The 16,447-nt window shown below is 33.3% G+C and overlaps 1 protein-coding gene across 6 annotated transcripts in view; it reads left to right on the forward strand.

Moving 5' to 3' along the window:
• Gria4 (glutamate ionotropic receptor AMPA type subunit 4) overlaps nucleotides 1-16,447 on the forward strand; it is a 348,446-nt gene that overhangs the window by 290,061 nt on the left and 41,938 nt on the right. For all 6 annotated transcript variants that reach the window (XM_047515811.1, XM_047515810.1, XM_047515815.1 and 3 more), the window contains exons 11-13: nucleotides 2,859-3,065; nucleotides 9,181-9,551; nucleotides 11,452-11,650. In XM_047515811.1, coding sequence (XP_047371767.1) covers nucleotides 2,859-3,065; nucleotides 9,181-9,551; nucleotides 11,452-11,650 — 777 coding nt within the window. The remainder of the gene's footprint in view (nucleotides 1-2,858; nucleotides 3,066-9,180; nucleotides 9,552-11,451; nucleotides 11,651-16,447) is intronic.

A 16,447-nucleotide genomic window follows, 5' to 3' on the forward strand; every position in this document is an offset into this window, starting at 1 on the left:
TAGTCTGTAAAAAATTAAAAAATAAATAAATAATTAAATTTTACAAAACAAATGAAAGAAGATACTAAGTATTTCACTGATATGTACCTATGCCTGATTCAAGAGGGATAACCTAGCCCTGTCAGTATTTACCTTCCTTTTGAAGCCCTAAATCAGAAGTTCTACATTACTTCACAATGAAATTCTTATTTAGGAAGCACCCACAGACTAGAAAATTTACATATCTATTGAGTGCCTTCCATGTGCCAGACACCATGAGGAGAAATGAAAAATTTTATCTACATAGTTTTCTCAAAAGATAATATAAAATAAACATCTTCATTAGCTAAAGATACAGAAATACTTCTCTTTAATCTTGTTCCCTCTCTCGTTAAATTATATGAAGTCTTAGTTGCACAGGTTTTAATGGTATGATAATAACTTTAAAATTTTCCAGATATTTCAAAATGTATGCCTAACTCCCACATTGGTTACTTGTTAGTTCCATGAAATTGAACAATGCTTAACTTCCCTCAGTCTTAATTTTTCCATCTGCAAAATGGGAACTGTCTACTTAAAAATGTCAATGTGAAAAGTAGATGAAAGGGCATAATTAACCTGATCATACCTGATACAGGGTAAGCACTATATAAGCAAGAACTATTATTACTTTTATTACTAAATTTCATTATTGTTCCCTACCCACTTACACTCCTTTACCCTTATTACAAAGAATTTAGAGTAATTTGATCACAAGAAGGGACTATTTTATTATTTTATTTTATTTGTTTTTATGTTCCTAAGCCCCAGCAAACTGCCTAGCTTATAGTGGGTGTTTAATAAATGTCTGATTAAATAATAAATATTCAGTTTTTAATTAAGCAAATTTTTCACTGTGTAATGAAAAGATATTTTAGCAAAGTAGATTATTTGCTAGTCAGAAAAACTTCTTTACATAAACTATACTTGTGTATATACTTGTGTATATATATATATATACTTGAGGGATGAAATTCATGTATTCGAATACTCCAGAAACTTTAAAATTTATTTTCAACCTTAGTATTAGGAGAAAGACTTGCCTATCCACCTTTTGAACAAATCTTAAGCTTGTTATACTTATTAATGCTAGTTGTTAGTCCTTTTCATTAGAATGTAAAACATTTCACAAATATGTGCTCTTGCTTTTTTCTACATAATCTTTCATATAGTAATTAGGTTATTATAAAAAGAGAAAACAAAAGAGTAAGCTCATAATAATTAAGATTTTATACCACATTTTAGAAATTAATAATGCTTTGTAGCAATTTACCAATCTTTACATTTATCATTTAAAAAACTTTAAATTTCAGAATATTTTTTGTAAGCTAATAAATAATTTTCATTTTAAAAAAGAGAGAGTGCCTTAATTATATAGGTGGAAAAATTTTCTTTACCCAATTCCAGTGTTAGAATATTCATTAAATTCAAAGAATTAGGAGACCTCTGGGTCATGCCAATCAAGGACAGTGTTTAATAAAATAGCAGAAAACCAAACTTGGTCATGCCAATCAAGGACAGAATTTACTAAAATAGTATGAAAACCAAACTTGAACAATTTCCCACTGTAGAATTATTTAGGATATCTCTATGAGAAAATGTAATTCACACATTTTGTTGTTTTTAAAATGGGGTTCTACACTTGCAAAGTACTTATAAACAAATTCAGAATTAGTGTAGGACTACTATTTGTTATGTAAAATACATTGCCTTCTTATCCAGAGCTTAGCTTCCTCCACTGTGAATTTTCTAGGGAAAAGGAAAAATTCTTAGGAAAGATACTTAGTTACAATATAATTTTATAAAACATAAATGCATTAAATCAATAATTCTGTGGCCAAAAGTGATCAGTCCTTGTCTGCAAGTAACTGAAAAGACTGAGGTGTGACCAGCAGTTCTCCCTCTATTGCATGTTCACCAGGTTTTAGGTGACATTTGCAAAACAAAATTCCTTTTTGTTAACAGGTCTCTTTAGTTAAGGCCTTTAAATGCTTCAGTTTAGGAGTATGTGTTTTAACTGAACACTAGTCAGTAATTATCAGCCACTGCTAAACTTCCACACTGTAAGGATGCTCCTATTTTCTGACTCACTCAGAAAACTGAATGGGAATATCATTTGAAGTGTGTGCTCTTCACAACTGGAGAAAAATTACTAGCTTTCAATAGGGACATATTTCATAATAGACTTAAACTGCATGGAACACACCCTGTTTAAAGCCAAAATGCTGGACTTTAGGAAAGCAAATTTAATGCAAATAATTAATTATATAAGATTTTTTAACTATTAATTTTTTTTCTTCTTAGTGTATAATAAATGCCTGCTCTAAGAAAGGTTATCTTGCTTGTTAGAAATCAAAGACAAATGATATGGCCCTTTTCCTAAAGGAGGTCACGGCTGAATACAGCTTTAAAAGGTGCAGAATATTAAGACACATGACCTTGAACAAGTCTTTTATTATATGAAGCTGAGTACTCAATAGTCTCATGTGATATTTTGAGAATATAATTTCATTGCCAAAGAAGATAACTTGAGTTTCTTTATAGAGAATTAATAATGGATATTTTTTTCTGTTATAGTCACAGTACTGGATATGCAATAATCATTCTGTGAAAAACTATTTTAAAGATTTACTTTTAGTACCCAATGTAAAGCAGTTTAATATACTTCTAAGCATATTTATAAATTCATCCGTTTTATTATTAATTTCTAACCACACAAAATTACGTGTGTACCAATGCTAGATATACCGTTTTTGTCAAATTCTGAAATTGGCAAGTTACATAAAGGTTTTCAAATGTTTTGTAATTTCTCCTTTACAGTTTTACTTCTCTCATTATAGGAATCCCCCTATGTTATGTACAAGAAAAATCACGAAATGTTTGAAGGAAATGACAAGTACGAAGGATACTGTGTAGATTTGGCATCTGAAATCGCAAAACATATTGGTATCAAGTATAAAATTGCCATTGTCCCTGATGGAAAATATGGAGCAAGGGATGCAGACACAAAAATCTGGAATGGGATGGTAGGAGAACTTGTTTATGGGGTAAGCAAATCAACTTATTGAAGAATTTACTTACAGGAGCCTGAAATTACTTTTCACCTGGGCATGTATCAATTTTTAAATGTCTATTAATGTTTTATAAGTTTCCAGTGATGTTCCAAGAGGTATAATGGTATTCAAGTATTTCCCCTTTTCACTAAAAATGTGATTTCCAAATAATGAAACTCATATTTGATGGCTTCAAAATCAGAAAAGAGGGAAATTTTTCAAAATAAAAAAAAAGGGATCTACTTCAGAATCTGTCATGAGGATATCCTTAAGCTTGAGACTGCTACACTAGGGAAACAGACCTGCAAAGCAAGTCCATTCAAAGTCTGTCATATGATAATTACAGGAGCAGACTTCCTTCAGTGGTATAAAGTTGGTCATTATTTTAGCTAGTTATTTGTATCCCTGTTGTTTGTAATTACTCATAAGTAGCTTTAAAGTAATCGATGAAGAAATCACTACACTGCTTAGCCCCTATAAAATATTCATCAATAATGAAAGATTCTTATAATTTTGCAGAAACACAGTATATTTAAACTTTATATAATGACATCTCCTTTTCACACTAGCATACAGAGCAAAACACAAAAGCTAGAATTTTTCCTGAAGTGAACTTCACAAAGCACACCATGCCCTTCCCCGGAGTGTGTCAGACATCTAGTGTACATATTGATAGCTGAGGGCAAACAGCGCTGACATGCGTGCCTGAACGGACAAGATCAGGATCATTCTCTTTGGCTACCACTGCAGTGTCAAATCAAAATGTCAGTTATCAAATGCTAGTGGTGCTATGATATTTCAAAAGTCCGGAATCCGACCAATACCGTAGCTCACAGTAAGCTCTATTCATCCAGTAACCAATAAAAGTAACATACACTTGAAATATATTCTGAAATTTTACAAAAGCCAATTCATTTTTCACAGATTTCATTTTCAAAGAATACTCTGTTTGATTAATCCTCATAAGACCTCTTTGAAATGAAGGATTACATGGACCGTCATCCTTCCCCAGGAAAGAGTAAAGATTGAAAGACATTACTGAAGCCTACAGAGGGACTCACTTTTCCAGCCAGAACTGCAATTCAATAGTTTCATGATTCTGCATCCTGCCTTTCAGACCATGAAGCAATGACCATTTTCTGCACAGCATAGTACAGTAGCTACAACCTCAGCAGAAAGAGGAAATTGTTTGACATTATAAAGCAATCAGTTTCATATCCATGAGAAAAGAACTGCTGACTGCTTAGGTGACCCTAGATGAGGGGGGAGAATGCAGTTTACAAAAAGCTAGACACATTTTACCACAGGATTCCTTGACAGCTTCATATTGAGTTTTAAGTTCCAGGAAAAATGTGTCCCTAACATATATATTCACTGGTTAATATTTTAAACTTTTGATACAGTAAGCAATTTTTAGACATGGAACCTAGCCAAGTTGCCAGAACTACAACTTGCTATCTTTTATCCAAATTACTTGTGAACAGAAGGCTTATAGAATTTGGATTTCTTTCAGATTTAGGGATATTCACATACACATAATGAGATACCTTGGGACCCAAGTCTGAACACAAAATTAATTTATGTTTCATATAAACCTTACACACATAACTTGAAGGCAATTTCATGAAATATTTTAAAATGATGTTGTGCATGAAACAAAATTTCTATATATGAAAACACATGTTGACTATAACCCATTATAGGAGGTCAGATGTGGCATCATGTTGGCGATCAAAAATTTTGGATTTTAGAGCATTTCAGACTACAGATTTTCAGATTAGGGATGTTCAACATGAACAGTAAATCAGTTGCTTCAGAAAACACTATTGAGTTATCTCAAAAAAATTATACTTGGATTACTAATTAATTGTGGATCCACTAGCTAACTGAGTTATTTCTGGGGTATTTGTAACAGATCTATCCTCTAATGTCTCCCAGTCACTGAACATCCTCACAGGACCACCTCTTGTCAAGTGTTCAAACCACATTTTATTTTGGGGAAATTGTTGAAATAATGAAAACAAATGATATGAAGACAATAGCATAATTAATAACAAAAAATGCGTTGGTAATACATATCACGGTAACAAAAAGTTCCAAAGTCATGCAGTTCTCAGACAGATAAAAACTACCATAGTAGTTATTAACAATGTTATACTATTTTTTCAGCCAGTCTGTGTTTGAGGACCCCAATCTCTGCCACTAGAATTGTCCACATTTGTCCCAGAAGGAATTTTTTTCCCATGTCTCAACTTTCCACAGGTGTTATACTTTGTTTTCTGGAGTCTACAAAATCCATCCTTGCTTCTCAGATTTCCTTTTTCTTTTTTACTGCTAACACAAACATGATTACCCACATTCTAGAGTTCCAGGTAAAACTCAATCTTTTTTCTTCTTCTAGACAAAGTCTGTTAGACTGACAAATGATAAACTTTGAACCAATTTTTTTTTTACTTGCTCTTTCCCAACTTTGCTGCTATAACTGTATGAACAGCTTGCTTATGAACACACACCAGAGACACAACACCCCAACACACAGGGACCCAAGAGCTCAGAGCCTCTTTTACATTTTTAGGTCTTTTCTGCTCTCCTGCCTGTACATCTAGTTCACTTTGATTTCTTGTGATGTGCTGCTGCCCCAGGGCCCTCTCCTGGGTCCTGCCATACTGGATGTGTGTTTGTGTGCGTGTGTGTGTGTGTGTGTGTGTGTGTGTGTGTGTGTATTTAATCCAAGGAAGTATTTCTCAAAACACATCCTATGATCCACTAGCATCATAGTTACCTGTTACATGTAATTGTTGTCCTACTGCATGAAAATGTTGATTCATGAGCCTCACCCCTCTCTCATCCAGTGATGCTGAATACAAATTTTACCCAAATCCTGAAAGAGACCTTGTACACACTACCTTTTGGGCATCACTGAGAGATCATAGGTCAAGGCAGACACAACATCCCCAATGTTGAGAAAGTCCATTTATATCCTGTTAACTGGTCTCTTTCAAAACTCTCATAAATCTCAGGCTTCAAAAAATGTCCTTCATTGGACTTCGTTGTCACCACCTTCACCCAATGTTCACCTTTGATTGCAACTATTTTTCTATGATGACACCTTCATTTCTATTCACACGTCTTTTGTTTTTAAGGTTTCTTTTGCCGTTAGTGGTAATGAGTAAATGAAAACATTTCAAAAGATGATCCACAGAACAATGTATGTTAAAGGTGACATTTCATGTCAGTGAATGGATACAAATATTATTCATTCATTCCTTTTGGGGCAGCAGAACAACCAATTGGAAAATTAATAATTCTGTAACACTTCATCGTGGAATATACCAAAATAAATTATAGACTTAATATAGATACTAGAAAGAGATAGATAATATTGATATAAGAAGGATTTTTCTATAGCATGAAACAAAGGTTGCGAATCAAAAAAATGACTTTATGTAGCTACAACAAATTTAAAACCTACGTATTATGCAAAACACCATGCACTAAGTTGTGGAAACAAAACAACATATAGGAAAAATATTTGTAACGTATATGGAAAATAAAAGTTTACATTTTATCAACTTAAAACCACTGACAGCCAGGTGTGGTGGTGCACATATGCCCATAATCCCAGCAACTTGAGAGGCTGAGGCAGGAGGATGGCTTTTTTTCTCAGCAACTTAGCAATACCCTGTCTCAAAATAAAAAATAAAAAGGGCTGGTGCTGTGTCTTGGTGGTTAAGCATCCCTGGGTTCAATCCCTAGTACCAGAAATACTAAAACTAAAACCACTCCCAAATTGGGAAGTAAAAATCAATACCCTATATGGAAAACATTGAGTCAGGTTTTGATAGTTAATACATAAAAGAGGTGAAAGTAGCTATTTATTATAAAAAAAAATTCAAATCAGTACAATGAAACTTAATTTTCATAAAGAAAATAGATGAAGATTAATAAAGATAAACAAGAGATGTCCAGTGTTCAAGGCCATATGTGCTTTTCACATAGTGCTGATAACAGTGGAAATCTGCATTGTCTTTCTGGAGAAAAGTATAAAATATATCATAAGCATTAAAAAGGTCATTGCTGTTTGGACCAACAATTTCCTATCTAGAAACTGGATTGGTTTTTTTTGTTCATTTGTTTGCTTTTAGGTTTTGCAGTACTGGGGATTGAACTCAGGGCTTAGCACTTACGTATTTTACTACTGTGTTACATCTCAAACCCTAGAAATTTATTTTTAAATTAAGATATGAGTGAGGACTTGTCTTTGAACATATCTGCAGCCACCGTTTTGAATTTTATAAAAGTAAAAAATAAATAAATTCCACAAAATAAGTGTCTGAATAAAATTTTATATTTTTACTAAATAAAATAATTGCAAGCATTAAAACTTATTTTTAATTTGGGTTCTGAAGTGGAAAAGTGTAAGTCATATTCTTTTGAGAAAAGGAATTATAAAACATAATGTTCTATAGTAGTAACTATTTTTAGAAAGAAAAAATTTGTAGAGCAAAGTCTAGCAAGGTACATTGTAAGAATAAAGAAGAGTAGGTGATATAAGATAATTTTTAAATATTCTATCTGTTTTTATGTACTAATTTTTATAGCTATTCATAAGTCACTTGTTTAAGAAAATACAAATTTTCTTAATTTTCTTAATTTGTAAGTAATACAAATTGTACTATAGAAAAATGATAGCTCCCCTTAATGTTCTGGCTCTTGCATATGTGGGCATTTATGATGAAATTGAAGTTCAATCCCACATGAAGGTATATATGGCCAGTTCCCAATCTCCCAGCAGAGAGCATCACTACAGATTCCTTCCCCAGCCTCACGCTCCACTGGCCTTCGTACGGAACTGAGGCCGACGCATCAAACCAGGAGCCTGCAGTGTACAAGAGTGAATGTAAGAGTGTCAGTCTCTAAGTAAGAGTTTGTGTCTGGCTATGTTTCTGACTCTGTTTTGATGTCAGATGTTTTTCTTTTAAAATAAATAATCAAAATTGCTTTTCTGCTAGATCATATGACAACTCAGTTTTTACACCACATTTTACATCATTTGATTTTAGAGGGGGCATGATTCAATTTTATTTGATAATTTTATTTATTTTAGAGGTGACTTGTGTCCCAGAGCTGCCATGATGTGTAAACCCCTCAGTCTGAGTTTCAGTCCCATCATCTACACAACAACAATAAACACAAGATTGTTGGGAAGACTAAAGGAGCAGTTTAAAACATTTAAATGAGCATCAGATACAGAATCCTTTAATAAATCCTCACTATTATTAATGGCTTTAATATATAATACAATAAACCAAAGAGGTAAACAGGCAAAAAAAAAAAAGTGTCCTCATTTTAGAGACACAGAAACAGGCTCAAAATTTGTTCAAAATCACAGAACTCTGAAAAGGAGGTTGGTGTCTTATGATCATAATATCTGAGAATTGAAGCTGTGTTCCAAAATCATTTTTTAATTGGAAGTAGAAAATCAAGTATGTGAATAGCAAGAAATAAATGCCAATTTCCAGATTTTTGTGCATGCTCTTAATTGGAAAATATTGTCAAACAATGGGTTTTCTTTTTATCATACAAACACAGACTTTATGATTGGTTTTCTCAGAGTTGGTAAGAAATAAGAAAAGGCTGTTTGAAATTTGCAATTCAAAAGCTTAAGGGATGGCCAAGGAATGAATCAGTGGCAACATTCCAAGTACAACAGAAAAGGCAGCAACATTAGCACATTCCTGGCCAAGAAATTCTGAAATCCAACCATATGGAAAGACTATTACTTCTCTAATGCTGCACTGTCCCAGATCCTTAAAGACTAATAGCAGTAACTGGAGTTCAAGTTACTTTTGCTTATTTACTCTTTCTGTTTCTCATCCTTTTATCTAACTGCCAGCACCAATTAAAATGTTTCATGCAATTTAAGTAGTATCTTATGGAAACAAATTACTATTGATGTTTGTTTCTATAACTAGGATCATTTGTTGTTGATGTTAAAAAATAAATTAGAGTATATGCATGACTGGTTCCTTTGAATGAACCACCCCAGAGCTGATTGCTTTATGAAATTCATTAACCTGTATGTTTCCATGTGTCTTTTCTCTTATAGAAAGCAGAGATTGCTATTGCCCCTCTGACAATCACTTTGGTACGAGAGGAGGTCATTGACTTCTCTAAGCCCTTCATGAGTTTGGGTATATCTATCATGATCAAAAAGCCTCAAAAATCTAAACCAGGAGTGTTTTCCTTCTTGGATCCTCTGGCCTATGAGATTTGGATGTGCATAGTCTTTGCCTACATTGGTGTCAGCGTGGTCTTGTTCCTAGTTAGTAGATTTAGTCCATATGAGTGGCACACGGAAGAGCCAGAGGATGGAAAAGAAGGACCCAGCGACCAGCCTCCCAATGAGTTTGGCATCTTTAACAGCCTCTGGTTTTCCCTGGGTGCTTTCATGCAGCAAGGATGTGACATCTCACCCAGGTTAGTTTCAAAACTCACATTCTCCATTAATTTCCAAGTAATTCCAAATGTACAGAGTATCTCTCTGAGTTCTTTTCCTGGAGGTAGAGTGCTATTTGAACACAGAAAAAAAATTTAATTCCCAAATTAATATAAATATATTCATAATCAATTTCTCTCAGGCTAGCACAAGCATGGATACATCATGAAGATTAAGTTTACCAATAGAAAAGTAACTATGCAACCTGTAGAAACTCTTGAAAATCATTTTGTGTCACTACTTCACTAGTCTTTTGATAGAGGGAAACTGAAATCTAAATTGTAGACTAGACTCCTTTTCATTGTGTACCCTTTTCAAAACAAATGACACTATATTGCTCATCATCAAAAAGTTAATGTTGCACTTGATATTCAACCCCAGTAACTTAATGGAAATTTCTTCCATGGAGTTCACTAAAACTTGAGTCAATATAGTTTGTACAAGAGATCGTTTTACATAATAACACATAAATAAGCTCAGCAGTAGGGAAAAAGTCAAACATGTAGGCACTGGGCCTTTGTCTAGCATTAAGACATTTCTCAGTTACTATGTTCACCAAAAACAAAGCTTGTTGAGTTTAATTGACTGTTTACTAGCATCACACACATACAGAGAGAGAGAAAGAGAGAAAGAGAGAGAAGAGAGAGAGAGAAAGAAGGGAAATACATTTACATAATGTTTTCTCAAAAAGAGGCATTTTGACCACAATGTAATTTGTATTCCAAGACCAAGAAAACTATAAATGTGCTTAAATTCCAGTAACATAGAAATCTATATTAGTAACTTTCAATTAATTAAAAGAGAAAGAATCAAAGCAAATCAAGTAATATGGTTTTTAAAAACCAACATAAAGCAAATATTATGTTAAACCCAATAGGTGACTTTTCTTTCTATCTTTCTTTTCTTTTCTTTTCTTTCTTTCTTTCTTTTTTATACTGGGGAGTCAACCCAAAGGCATTTTACTATTGAGTTACATCCCCCAGTCCTTTTTATTTTTTATTTTGAGACAGGGTCTCTCAGTTGCTCAGGATGGCTTCAAACTTACAATCCTCATGCCTCAGCCTCCCAGTTGCTGGGATGACAAGAATACGCCATTGGTAGCCAGCAACATTTTTATAATCACCAGTAATAAGGAAGCACTTTAAAGTTTCCAGTGCCATGGAAAATATGAAATGGTCCTTCACATTTGTAAAACATGTTTAAAAACATGAGTTTGTGTTTATCTATGGAAAGGTATTTTAGGATATGGCTTATTCACCACTTAGCTGAGAAATGGAATGCCAAATGAAAAGCTATCCTCAACTATGATCATTTTGAGGCCAATTCTATGCTCTCTCTGGTCTAGCCTCACTTTGGTTTGTGTTCCATCTGTCCTTACCAGGCTCTGATGGCAGATAAACACAAGGTCTGTCCCTCTGTATCTATGGCTTTATCAAATCTAAGATCCCATCGTTGTCCAAATGTATTGCTATTTTATGTGCCACTAAGATAGTAACAACACTACCAACTAAACCATGACACTATATTTTACTTAATCAATCCTAGGCCACATCCTAATTTCAGAGATGATGAAATTTAAGGGACAGAGGGTATTAATGAATTTATGCATGTATTCTTCTTCTTTATTTGAAGGAACTCCATTAATTTCAATTTTCTGTTAATTAAACAAAAAATAGAATATTTTTCCATATTTCCAGTGGCACTTATATATTAAGATTTAAAATATCAGATTATATAGAAACACTGGAATCTTTCTTGAGTAGACTATCAAAATAAAATGATATTTGCAATTGTTATTTGTAAATACACTTGGAGACTTGAGGATGTTTCTTCTACGTTGGTTAGAGAAAGGAAAATGTGCATTACCTTATCCATGTTTAGATCCCTCTCAGGTCGAATCGTTGGAGGCGTTTGGTGGTTCTTTACACTCATCATTATATCATCTTATACTGCTAACCTGGCTGCTTTTCTGACCGTTGAGCGAATGGTCTCCCCAATAGAAAGTGCAGAAGACCTGGCCAAACAAACAGAAATTGCCTACGGAACACTGGATTCAGGGTCAACAAAAGAATTCTTCAGAGTAAGTTAAGAAAAATATAAAAATAAAAACCAACAATGACATGCTCACCATTTTGAATTTCAGGCATTTCCTTAACAATCACATTATGGAGTTAGTTTATATAGAGTTTGCACACACAATGGTAACAACTGTTTACTGCCAATAATTCTTGAATTTTATAATTAATTTGCAAAACCAAATTGATTTATTCACATTACAGGAGGAACCCTAAGAAATATCAGTGGAAAGGTAACTAAAGGGGCTGAGGATGTAGCTCAGTTGGTAGAATGCCTGCCTTGCAAATATAAGGCCCTGGGTTCAATCCCCAGAACCACCAAAAAAAGAAGAAAGGTAACTAAAGCAACTTTATAGCATAATTTATTCAAAACATTCCAATGTTGGTAATGCTGTGATAATACTGGATTGAAAAAGACTGAATTTATATATATTTTTGTACTAAGAGCCTAAAAATGAAAGCAAGCTCTACTTTCAAAGAATACATTTAACTTGCTGCATTTGAATCCCAAAACCTTGTTTACAGATTATACAACTTCTAGGAGTTGCATTATTCTATAATAAATTCTGTAACAATGGTTTTCAAAGTAATGTATATTTCTTGCAAGATATTAATAGCAAGATCATATTAAGTTCTGCATCCCTTTGTAAGACATTGTATGATTTTATTTTGTGCAGATTTCTCTGCTTGCAGATAACATTTTTCAAACTGATACAATTGTTTTACATGTATAGATACGATTCCTTGAGCTTTCTATCAGTATAGCTATGTTTTATTGTTGTTGCTGTTTATAGATATTTGGCCCATTATGTGGTTCAATTTTTTGATCAGTGCATCCTCTTTTTATTCTGGTTCTACTTAATCCAGAGATATATTTGATATTGTCTAATCACTAAGAAGAGTCTTGTGACTTTAGAATCAAAAAAAGTTAGCCAGAATGAAACTTTCACAAATATTGAACTAGATCGTACAGAACACATTTTATATTTAATATCATTGTTTAAAGACTAGAATATTTAATAATATTTAATAGTTTGGAAGACACATTTCATTATCTTTGAGTAAAAGTAATGATAGCTTATTATTCATTATTATATGTAATATTTGATAGATTACATTTCATTTCATATATATTAATATATTTTAAATATTGTCACTCAGATTGGAAAATAAAAACAATAAAATGAACTACTCTTTAAGTCAGCTTTAAGACTCATGTACTTGAATTTCAGTAAGATGCCCTTGCAAAAAAGATTTGATTATGATATCCTAATATATTATAAATGTTTACATAAATTTAAATCAAGAACAAATCACTCAAAAACTCAGTCAAACCCCTCCTTGGGCATCTTATTTTTAAAGAAACCAGTGAACAACATGGTTTTCAATGTTTTGAAGCATTGCTAGTTGATATAACTTAAAAATTAATTGAAAAGTATTTGTAGATTTTTCTAAAACTCAAGTAATTGTCATGATGGTAGGTTTAGTAACAATAGTCTATGGATAAGATTGAGCAAACCTTTCTTTTAACTTAGTAATCATGTCCCCATTACTAACACTTAATGGAAACATGCTACCCTAATGCATTTTAGCATAATTTCAGTACCTTGCTGAAAGTCTATCAGTTTGAAACTGCTTCTACAGAAAAGTAAGTAGGTAAAACTTACTGGCTTTGCCTAGAAACCATACTGCATATATATCAAAGTAGAATGCAAGTTTTTGCTATCACTTGCATTTTACTGAAAAGTGATGGTTGATTGTCATTTAAATAAAGAACATTCTTGCAGGCTTACCATTTTGCCTTGAGTGATAAAGAGAAAAAGAAATGTCACATTGATTCCCTGAAAATTTCTCACAAATAATTCATTTGTAAAACTCTTTAACATCAAGTCCAATGATATTTATTTATAACCTTTATAAGGTTTAAAAACATGGCTCAAATTCTAAAGAGTGGTGAGGTAGCCTAGAGAATACATTGATCAGAAGTGTAGGACTGAGGAACTCATCTCCAAGTTCAGAGTGTTTCCATGCAAGCAGGGCAAGCGCCATGCCTTGTTTCCTTTCTCCCCCACACAACTTCACTTTTAAAATTGGAAGAATTTTGTAAGCATAGGTGTTTATTGCTGCAGAGTACTCTGAACCCTAATGGGACCAAAAAATCTTTTCCCTGTATAGCACACTTTCAAGAATGCATAAATTTGTGTTTTCTTATAAAATTGTCATTCATTTCCTACCTTATTCGCCTCCTTCCTTTCTTTTATGTGATGACCTGGTTTAAATAAATGATTTGTCTGATGGGTGGAGGAAACGGAATGTGAAAGGTATTTGTGTACCTGCCAAAAATGTCTTCTCCTAGGAACAGTAATGGCATGCCTATTAGCCCCACTAAGCTGCCTCAGGAAGTGACCTATACTCAGCACTTCAAAAAAAAGTTGCAGTTATAATCAACTGCAAAAAGAATCAGGCCATGTGAAGATGACATTGAATTAAACTGTCATCTTATCTTGATTGTGCCCCATTATGACACTTAATATGCTTCATGTTTTCTGCACCTTTTTAAGCACAAACACAGAGGCATTAGAAGAACATCTGCACTTGTCTCATAATAGCAGCTTTACTCTTTACACATGCATCTTACACACCTGATTCAAGCACACTGATTTTCATTTCAATTCAGATATTGTCTTGTGCAATCATGAATGCATAAATGGGGTATCTCAAGGTTTATAAGATTATCAAATAACTACTGATGAGCTATCACTAGAACATCAGTCTTACTGGATAAGCTAAAAGAAGGGGGAAGCAATTCACCTGATAGAAGTGTAAGCATTAACTGTAATGCATGATATTTATACATATTTCCTACTAAAATCAGATATGGAAGAATATTTATTTATTTATTTATTTTTATACCAGGGATTTAACCCAGGGGCCCTCAAACCCTAAGCCACATCTCTAACCCTTTTTAATTTTTATTTTGAGACAAGGTCTCTCTCAGTTGCTTAGGGCCTTGCCAAGTTACTGAGGCTGGCTTTGAACTTGTGATCCTCCTGCCTCAGTCTTCCAAGCTGCTAGGATTACAAATGTGCCCAGCTAAGAATAATTTTTGAGAAATTAAAAGATGGCACAATTTTTAAACTAGAAGAATTGTTTTAAATAATAAAATAATGCTTTAAATCAGTTTCCCAAGTATTGTTTTATAATAATGATGAAACAAATAGATCTGAGATTAATTTCCTAATTACAAAAAATAATAACTCTCATGTTATCTTTGCTTATTACCTATAGCATATTTACTCCCCATGCTGATTTTAAAGTAGATGCTACAGCTGAAACTTTTAGTGACTTAAAATTTCCATTTTCATTGTATTTATGAGCTTGCTGCATCTGCAGAAATTCCCTCATTTTAGCCTTCCTCATCAAATTTATAGATATTTGCTTGCCTTAACCGTGCAACAAACATTCTCTTTCAGTCACAAAAAATGCACAAGGATGCTTGCCATTTCCAGTCCTTTGCCTCTTAATTCCCCCTCATCCTTTCATTATGTGTATCTGATCTTATCTACATCTTGTCCCTTTAAATCAAAACCTGAACTTCTAAGTGTCAACATGGTGACAAACAGGCTGACTTTTTTACTCTCCTGAAACAAGTTGCTTGCATTTTTCCTCTATTTTCCACTGACAGTCTGTATTTTACAATTTCTATTGTACCTCCTTAATTAAGCACAACTATTCTATGGATTCTTACTTTTCTTGATGTTAAAGAGATTGAATCAAGCCAGGCATGGTATTGCATGCCTGTAATCTCAGCAACTCTGGAGGCTGAGGCAGGATGATCTCAAGTTTGAAACCAGTCTGAGAAACTTGGCAAGAACCTCTCTCAAAATTTAAAATGTATAAAGAACTAGGGATGTGGCTTAGTGGTAAAGCACCACTGGGTGCAATCCCCAGTATCATGAAAAAAAAAAAAAAAAAAAAAAAGATTGCATCCAATTCCTTTGCATTTAAGTATACACAATTCAATATACTTAAACAAAAGCAGAAATAATTTTACTCATGTTGGTGTTATAAGAATGTACTATTAAAAACTATCAATGGTATAAAAGTCCTAAGCCTTAAAAACAATTTTTTTTTCCATTTTGCTATGCTAGTTGAGCTTAACTGTCCTGTTCCTTTAATATGCTACCTAACTGTAACTGGAACACTGCCAAATAAATGGCATGCTTCTGATATTCTTAAAACTTTTCAAAAATTTTTTCATTAAAATAACGCATTGGTTTTATTTCTTATGTTTTCAATGTATTTTATGTATTGGGTTTACAGTATACGTGGAGACCTATACCTTTTGGGGTGAAACTCTCAAGTTATACATGTATGAAAAAGTGATTATGTCTAAAAGATGTTTAGCAACACTTCTCTGATTTTGGAATCATTAAATATGTGAGGACAATCTCTATCATGTGATCCATGGAGTTTATATTTTTCAGAATTCATTATAAAATGGAAGAGATCATTCTCTGGAGCAGAACTCCAGTTTTAAAGAAGGGATGAATGAGGCTAGCAATGTGGTGACCCTATTGGATCCCATGCCTGGGTTCTGAAACCCAGAACTCCTCTGTCTGGGAAATGCATGGGATATTTGCAATTGAATTGACAAGTTGGCACAGAATTTCCTAAAATGAGAATTTACAGCCAGAAATAACCTGTCAACACTTAAACATGCACACACACATCCCACAATTTATATTATGGAATATTTTCAAGTGTACATAGCATAAAACCATTTCACATCTATTTTCCGT

The sequence above is a fragment of the Sciurus carolinensis genome, chromosome 11 (assembly GCF_902686445.1).
Source record: "Sciurus carolinensis chromosome 11, mSciCar1.2, whole genome shotgun sequence".
Classification (NCBI taxonomy): Eukaryota; Metazoa; Chordata; class Mammalia; order Rodentia; family Sciuridae; genus Sciurus; species Sciurus carolinensis.